Source organism: Nilaparvata lugens, chromosome 4 (genome assembly GCF_014356525.2).
Source record: "Nilaparvata lugens isolate BPH chromosome 4, ASM1435652v1, whole genome shotgun sequence".
Classification (NCBI taxonomy): Eukaryota; Metazoa; Arthropoda; class Insecta; order Hemiptera; family Delphacidae; genus Nilaparvata; species Nilaparvata lugens.
The window spans coordinates 65,027,520-65,036,160 of NC_052507.1; the positions used below are offsets into that span (position 1 = coordinate 65,027,520).

Sequence of the window (8,641 nt, forward strand, 5' to 3'; positions counted from 1 at the left end):
TGGTGTTCGGGAGCTTCAAATCTGAGAGCTTTCTGCTCTTCCGACTCGTCTTTCCGATCAGCTGATTGGGTAGGTGTTAGGGAGCTTTCAATATGAGAGCTTGCTGCCCTGCCGACTTCTCCGCCCCAAGTACGTCTGAAAAACCGCTTCATGTGGCTTAGCCCTTGAGGTGGCAGGGATCAGGAAAGCTCTCCGATTGGAAGCACCCGAACACCTACACAATCAGCTGATCGGAGAACTTCCTGCTCTGCCGAATTGTCCGCCATCGGTGCAAAAACGCTTCATGTGGCTTGGCTCCGCTATTAATAAAAGTAATTCTACTACTGTGTCATCATATGAAGGATAAAAATAACCTATTTTTGAACAATTTCTATCTAAATTTGGGAAAGGAACAGTTTTGGGCTTTAAGCCTGTTGTTCCTTCCCCAATCATTCATAATTTTTTTAATGTTTCTTCTTTCTATATGTATCTTTCATCCTATACCCCTTTACTAACTTTCCGGAATCTAACCCAAATATCACATTTATGATAGGTTCTTCTAATCTTATTATCTTATCGTTCTTATTAGTTGAAGTGAATCGTGAATATTTAATGAAGTGCGATATTATTTTCTTTTTTGTATGTTAATTGTAATTTTATACTATCAGATATGTGATTAAGGATCGTACTGGAGTTTGTCTGTGAGCCTTTCAATGTTTTCATGGAATAAATAAATAAATAATTGAGAATGATATTGTATGTATTAATGTATAAATTAATATTTCGAGTGAATTGAAATCGACTGACCAGTGGAGAGTGACGACGTAGAGCCCGCCTCGGCGAGGGAGCTGGTCGACAGGAGATGCGGCCTGGGCTCGCGCCGCTGCCAGATGTGGTCGAGGCTGAGATGGGTGGGCGCAGACGAGGAGAGGCGAGAGGCGGCCGGCGAGTACCGACTGTTCCGTGCCGCAAGCAACGGAGACACAGACGAAGCCAACGGGCTTGTGGGCCCCGGCATGGATTGGCCCAACGGGGAGACTGAGCTCTTCAGTAGCAGCTCATGCAGAGTGCTGTGACGCTGCTGCAGAGGACTCACTCCGAGTGGCGGCGGGGTAGTGGACGAGGTTGCCGAGTGGATGGGGAGCGACGAGCTCGAACTGTGGTGACTGGCGGGCGACACGGTCGACTGGAACCCTCCCTTCGCCACCTCCAACGGACTCGATGGCACACTTGACGAAGCGCCGAAACTGTCCCTCCAACTCACCCCCCCGTCGGGCGGAAACGAGGACGATGTCGTCCCCCCCGTAGGACTCAACCTGCTACCTGCTACCACCGCCACAGCGTTCAACAGACAACTCCTCTCGTTCGGCAACAACAAATCATCAAAATTCAAATCCTCCAACAACGTCTCATCGTTCGCATTCAACTCGGCCAAGGTCGGTCCCTGAATCAGATCCGCCTTATCCACTTTAAAAATATCGTCATCCTCCATCTTATCCAATTTGATCTCCAGTTCGTTCTCGGTTAATCGAGTGCCCCACAGTGAGTTGCTCGAATAGAGCGAGGGTGGACCAACCCCCAAATCCTGGAAGGATGTGTTCGATATCTCGCAGTCCAGACTGAAGTCGACCATGTCGTTGGCGACTCCTCGATTGCGCACAGGTATCGGCATACTGGCTGAAGCACTCATTGATGACGAATCCATCGCGATCGGCTCCGACTTCACCGACATGAAGCCTGAATCCACCGGACTGAACTCGTTTGAATACATCGGATCGCCCATCGCAAATGTTCTACACTCTGCCAACTGACACTGCACCACTATCACGTGATCTAACTGTACGAGTGAACTACTATTGCAGTCAACTGCAAGTATTTCACCATTTTCTGAAAAGCAAAGCAAACATTCAACAAATTAACACACGATTATTCTATAATAATATACAGTATTTTTCAGTTATCAGTGATGATTTAGTGAGGAATTCTTATTTAATTTGGTTTTCAATTTTTCTGAATTTTAAATTCCTAGTTTATATATAGGCCTATTTTGGGATCAAAATTGGACAAAAATCATGAAGTGTAAACATAACCTATTTTTGGACAATATCTATCTAAATTTGGGAAAGGAACAGTTTTGGGCTTTAAGCCTGTTGTTCCTTCCCAATCATTCATGGTTGAGAATGATATTGTATCTATCAATGTATAAAATAAATAAATAGTGTTGATACGATAGTAGAGCTCTTCTATATATTCCAAAGGCCGGTTTCCGAGCTCGGGATTTAGCTAAGTTCTAGACCTTAAACAGCTGGAGTCAGAAAATTGGCTTTCCAAAACGGGGCGTAGTCGTAGTCATTGTCAAAGTCTCATTTAAATTTCGAAAAACTAGAAAATTGAACACAAAATAAAATGAAGAGAAAATAGAGTTTCAGCTATTTTGAATTACTTAGGAATGTCTAATTTCGTCAAAGGAAAACGTTTCCAATTATAGAAATGAAAAAATAAAGATTTAACTATTTACTGCGTCGACGCCCCGTTTTTGAAAGCCAATCTTCTGACTCCAGCTGTTTAATGTCTAGTACTTAGCCAAATCCCGAGCTCGGAAACCGGCCTTTGAAATATAGGGAAGAGCACATCTAGTTGGTCATATTCTTCGACATGAGGGACTTACAAAAAGCATAATGGAGGGAATAACGGAGGGCCAAGACTGGAGTACATAGAACAACTAAAGGATGTGAGATGTGCCAACTTCAGAGACCTCAAAAGGATGGCGGATGACAGAGAGGCATGGAGAGTTGCTGCCAACCAGCCCAACAAAAATGTTAACCAAAGAAAACGGAGAAGAAGATTATTTCGTCACAATAATAATTGCGACAATGTGAAACAAGTAGAGTAATTAAGGTATTCAAATGCCGTTGTATATTTAGTTTCAATACTAAAATGACGACATTCATACTAACTTACTTCATGAAGAATCAATCATGTGTTATATAGTGTTTTGTATTATTACATCATCGATCCCACAATGTGGGTAAAGACAAAGTGAATGTATTGAAAACTATTATGCCATTTCTAATAATCTCAACGTACAACTTCTTGGTTTTCACCTTGATCCAAAATCAACCTGGAACCCCCACATTGAAGTCATCTGTAAGAAACTATCACGGGTGATTTTCTTATTAAGGCAGCTCATGCTCAGTGTGCCAAAGGACTATGTCAAGAGTTCAGCCTATCTCTCATTCTTCCAAGGAGTCATGCTGTATGGCCTTGAACATTGGTGTGCAGCTAGTGGAGTTAGAATTATCCTGCTTCAAAGAAGGCCATACGAATTATTACTGGCTCAGGATTCATTGACCACTGTCGTCCTCTCTTCTGTGCCGAACCCATCATGACAGTGGTATGCCTCCACATCTTCATATCACTGAGAAAAGTTAAGATTTCTCTGGAGAGTATGCGACTGCGTAGTGACATCCACAACTTTGACACCAGGGGCAGGTACCAGGTCGACATTCCATTCACAAGGCTGAGCAGAGTGAGGAATAGCCCTAGCCACCTAAATGTTAGACTTTTCAACAGGCTTCCGGCAGCAGCTAGGTCTCTATCAACCAAGGAGTTTCTCCGGGGCACTTATAATTTTCTGATACAAACTCCTATGTATGAAACGAATGAGTTTTTTAGTGTTCCTGAAAGGACTATCGGTGTGTTATACAAAAGTATCTGAATCTTACTGTAATTTTGATAGTCTGAACTCCATATTTATTAAAAACCAATTTTAGTACCTTGTAAACTTTGACGAACCAATTGCTGTATTTGATGGCTTGAAGGCAATAAAAATCATTTATCATTAAACTTAAGTAATAATTTCAAAGTAGGCCTACTGTTTTTTTCAAAACGTTTATAAATAAGTTACTATGAAATTATTTCTTTATTAACAATTCAAGTAGCCCAATGAAAATACTTCATTAGAAAACCTCAACGTTATATAGTGCTGATTCAAGAATCGAGAAACTAGTTTATTGATGGCTGATTTTCAAGTGGTAAGGAACTGGGTATAATTGTTTTATAATTATTCACCTCATGATTAGTTCATTAACTATAAACTCTAGTGAAAAGTCATCTAGGATTATTAAAACTTTTATAATAAGACTTGACATTATATGGACATATGAGTGAGATTTTAAGAGACAGCCTAGGAAGGTATTGGAATTATGTAAGGTTATCATTACATTGTCTAAAATGAATTGACTTGTTATAGATCACATTAGCATTGAGTACGATAGTATTAAAAAATCGAACAATAATGTCGAAGAAACACAGTTTATTTGAATTAGAATAATTTTTGAAATTAAATGGCTTTTCAAACAAAGTAGGTACTATTTCTTGTTATAGGTTAGGAAATTCAAAGCTATTGCTATTATATTTCTAATATCTAATAAGCATTTGATCATATTAGTTATAAAAATAGACTAACAATTTGTAGTTCCAAATCATAAAATGTGATACACCAATAAAAAATCCTTTGTGCTTCTTAACAGTATTTTCTCGCACAATGACAGACGAGTTTTGCTTTCAATATAATCTTGCCAATTCTTTCAGATCATAAATAACAATATTGAGCTGATGAGATTTTCATTGTCACTCTTAACAAGAGGATAATCTAACAGGATAATGTTGTTTGTTATTAATATTGCAAGTTTTTGATAGGAATTAGTCAAATATGCATTTTTAAAGGTCATATAGGCCTAAGTTTCAATAGCCAAACTTCGGTTTGAAGTGATTGGATATACAATCACTGGCTAACTATGAAAACAATGTGGTCACAACAAAACAATAACAATTGAATGGAATGTCATCGAAAAATAATTGAAAATCAAAAGTAAACACAAGTACTTCAATTGAAGAATTACAAAACTCACAAAATCCATGATTCCAGAAATGGCACTGATACCAGACATTTGCAGATGAAAAACTTTAAAATCTACTGCTTTTTTACCTGACTCATGTCACCAATTTGACAAACAAGAATGTAATTCAGCTCTTAATTTACATTCGATTAGGCCTTGAACTCCTGGTAAACAACAGTGGCCTTGCTACAAACATAACCTTGAAAATAACACGATCAAATATATTTTGATACTTTACATTAATGGGAGAATATTTTGTTTCTTATTTAAAAATTTGATTCTAAAAATATCTAATGTTAAACCATAAGAAACAAGAAAGAGATAATCGTAAACTATAACAACACGTATGCAGACAATGTTTACTTCCTTCTATTTTGTCAATGATTGCACAATAAACGTGGATTGTTAAAATACAAAAAAAAAAAGTCTAGCATTACAGCACAATGAATCTCCACTTAAAATATCATACAATATTAGTGTTGATTTGAAAATTTTAATACAAGCTATTTAAAAATTTATAAATTAAAATTATAAGACACTCACCAAAGTAATTATGAAACAGATGATATCTGATAGCAGTCGTCTTCTAGCAGAAAGCACAAACACCAAAACAACACAGACATTACTAATATTTTCCCGCGCTTAACTTGAAATAAAAAATTACTAGAAAATTTTCACCAGTTTAAAAGTTAAAAATAGCCTTCAAAAACAATTCTGATTGAAGTTTTTCAATTCAATGAAAAATGTCATTAAAGCTAAGAAATTTCACACAAAAACTGTGTTCTAAAGGCGATACATGTGTGAAAACGAAGATGAGGGAATCCATTTTATCAGTTGATCACGAGATCAGCATGTGCTAAGTTAATGGAATTACCAAGAATGTAAAAAAATCATAAACGATGAAAAAATGTAAAATGAAAGAATTTGGGTTCCAATGAATATTATATTTTCTGCATTTAATATTTGAAGCATGATTGATTTCTATGATCGATGTGTTAGGTCGACTGTGAACATTGAGCAAGCTTAGACAAAGTGAGTTTGCGACAAAGCGAGAGCTTGTTACACAAATTGCTGAAGGGCTCAGTCTGTCGTCAGCTCATGTAAGAAAAATAGAACTTGTAAAATTGTTAGTCCAGTCACTATACAAATTATCGCTTGCAATTTATATTGTACTTCTGATTTTCCAATATATTATTTGGATACAAAAGTAATAATATTGTTTTATTAAATCAAGAGCTTTTACAAACATAGAGTTTCGTCATACAGTAATTTTAGAGTCAATACAATATTAATATAAGTTCCATTCAATATAAATCTTATCACAGCTTATTTGTTCCACTGCTGAATCAGTCCAGATCATAATAAAATTTAATTATAACAGAGAAATTAACAGCATATCTATTAATGATCAAAATAATATCAATTGATAACATTTATATCAGTCCCAGCATAGATTGAACATGAATCAATCACAGAAACATATAGTATAAAACATAAATACATCAATATCGCAGCCTCCAGATGAAAAATCATTTATTGAATAAAATCGATTTCGTCTTTTAAACCACTGATGCAGTTTAATCTTGAACATATTTAGTGGAGCATTTCGTAAATTGAGAGGTGCCTAGTTTGTTGAACAATTTTATACCACAAGAAAGCCAGTGGTCCTGAGTCTTTCTAAGTCTGCATCTAGGAACATTAATATCATGACTGGCTCTAACATTAAATTTGTGAAGTGAACCTCTTTCATTATGTTGTAACAGACTTCTCTTGACAATTGACAATTCTCTTTATTGAAGCTGATAAAATATAAAGACTATGCACAGTTAACAGTCTCAACTCAACAAATAAAAGACGACATGTTTCCTTGGGAGGCTTATCTAGCATGGCTCGCTTTTGGCACAAGAGTACCTATGTAATTTACTGAGAGAGCATGTCCCCATAATTTTAAACCATATTCTATATATGACATTGGAAGAAGGTAAACAAGTAAACAGTTCTCAGTTTATCCAATGAAATCGTATTTCTTAATCTACGTAGAGCATAAATGACTACTCTTGACAGCTCTTTATAGACATTACTCACATGTACCTGCCAATCCAATTTGGAGTCCAAATAAATGACAAGAAACTTCACAGCAGCCTCATAATTTCTGATACCACCTCTAAGACCATAGACAATCCTTTGAGTTTTTTTCAGCATTCATCAGCAGCCTATTTGCATAAGAGAAGTACAAAACCAATTTTTGCCATGCAAAATTCCTTTGTGCTACTAGATACAGAATGGTCTAAAAACCTCGTGATTTTGGTTCATTTTCTAGTTTTCAACTATTAACTTAGCGCTAAATCCAATAATCGTTTAGAACCAGTCACTCCTACTTATTTTTAGATTATGGAATTGTAAATAGAATTAAATCATTCCGAGCTCTCTATCTTCAATGAGTACTGACATAGAAAAATAATAGCGTAAGTAGATATCCCATGGTATAGGACGTTTATGTCGCAACTTTTATTGTTATCTTAAGCCGATATAGTCAATGTAGTTCTTTCCCGTGAAGCTGTGTGACGCTCGTAGTCTCTCATACTGTGCCGTTCATACATTCTCACCCCAACAAGACAGTAAAAATCGACAGTAATCGGCTTGAGATTACAGTAAAAGTTGCGTCATAAACGCCCTATACCATGGGGTATCTACTTACGCTATTGTTTCTCTATGGTACCTACTGAGTACTTAGTTACAATGTTTTAAATATAAGTGAAACTACAAAGAATAATCAATCTTGGTGAATTTCAGTTTTTAGTCAACAATATCTTCCAATTGTCAACATTGCAATGTATAATATTCAAAATACCTCTGGATCCAATCCTGCGCTCTACTACCTGAGACCAGGTAGAGCGCTCTATCTCATACAGATTACCCGTTGGTCACCTGAATTCACGATTTACTACATAGGCGCGCATAAGGACACCTCAAGGATCAACATTTCAAACACGTATTACTTCTGACACAATGATTGGATCTTCTTCGGCTAAAGCTCATTCTCCTTAGCTCATCAATGCGGTTCAAAATCATGTACCTGAAGTCAAATTTCATTGAAAAGTGTACATTGCTCAATTGATGAATATTCCACTATTGTGAAAGATGTACTCTTTTTTATGTTTTTTTTGTGAACAGGGAGCGAATGATTGAATAATTTCGAAGAAAAGAACTGAGAACTAATACCACCAACTGAATACCAACTGACTAATACCAGAACTGACTAATACCACTATTATTATAATAATATAACAAATATTTGAATACATTTTTTTATGAATGTTATTTTTTCAATTCCTTGACATTTAGTTGGTTGAGCATGTAGGCCTATTTGATAATAGTGGATACTACACCATACAGTAGGTCTTTTAAATATTCATTATACCAAAGTAAATGCTAAAATGTTATCCAAATTCTTGATTAATTCCATTATCAAACAGTCTTCATAGAGCCAGGAGGTCCTAGATCATAGTACCCTAGTTTTTTACAAATTCAACGAACAAAAATAATCAATTTTGAACAACTAAATTACGACATAGCAGTCAGGTATTCATAAATAAAAGCCATATGTTGATCAAGGGCCCAATTTGTTGATGAAGGGCCTAGTGTCCAAAAACGCTCCAAATGTGAGTAGAAGCTTATAGTTTTCATTTATAAATACCTGACTGCTCTATGTCGTAATTTAGTTGTTCAAAAGTGATTATTAACAAGCAGTTCGTGATGGA

The 8,641-nt window shown here is 36.3% G+C and overlaps 1 protein-coding gene across 5 annotated transcripts; it reads right to left on the reverse strand.

The window, feature by feature from the left end:
* Positions 1–739: 739 nt before the first annotated feature.
* On the reverse strand, positions 740–5,686 carry LOC120350907 (protein CREBRF homolog). 5 transcript variants are annotated; one of them, XM_039426197.1, is made up of 3 exons: positions 5,424–5,686; positions 4,734–4,737; positions 740–1,866 (listed from the first exon to the last, which is right to left on the reverse strand). In XM_039426197.1, exon 3 carries the CDS (start codon positions 1,760–1,762, stop codon positions 755–757), a length of 1,008 nt encoding a protein of 335 aa, XP_039282131.1. In that variant the 5' UTR covers positions 1,763–1,866; positions 4,734–4,737; positions 5,424–5,686; the 3' UTR covers positions 740–754. The 5 variants fall into 5 exon arrangements, with proteins under 5 accessions (XP_039282131.1, XP_039282135.1, XP_039282133.1 ...); XM_039426201.1 differs by lacking the exons at positions 4,734–4,737; positions 5,424–5,686 and adding an exon at positions 5,119–5,270; XM_039426199.1 differs by lacking the exons at positions 4,734–4,737; positions 5,424–5,686 and adding an exon at positions 4,970–5,099.
* Between the last annotated feature and the right edge of the window lie 2,955 nt (positions 5,687–8,641).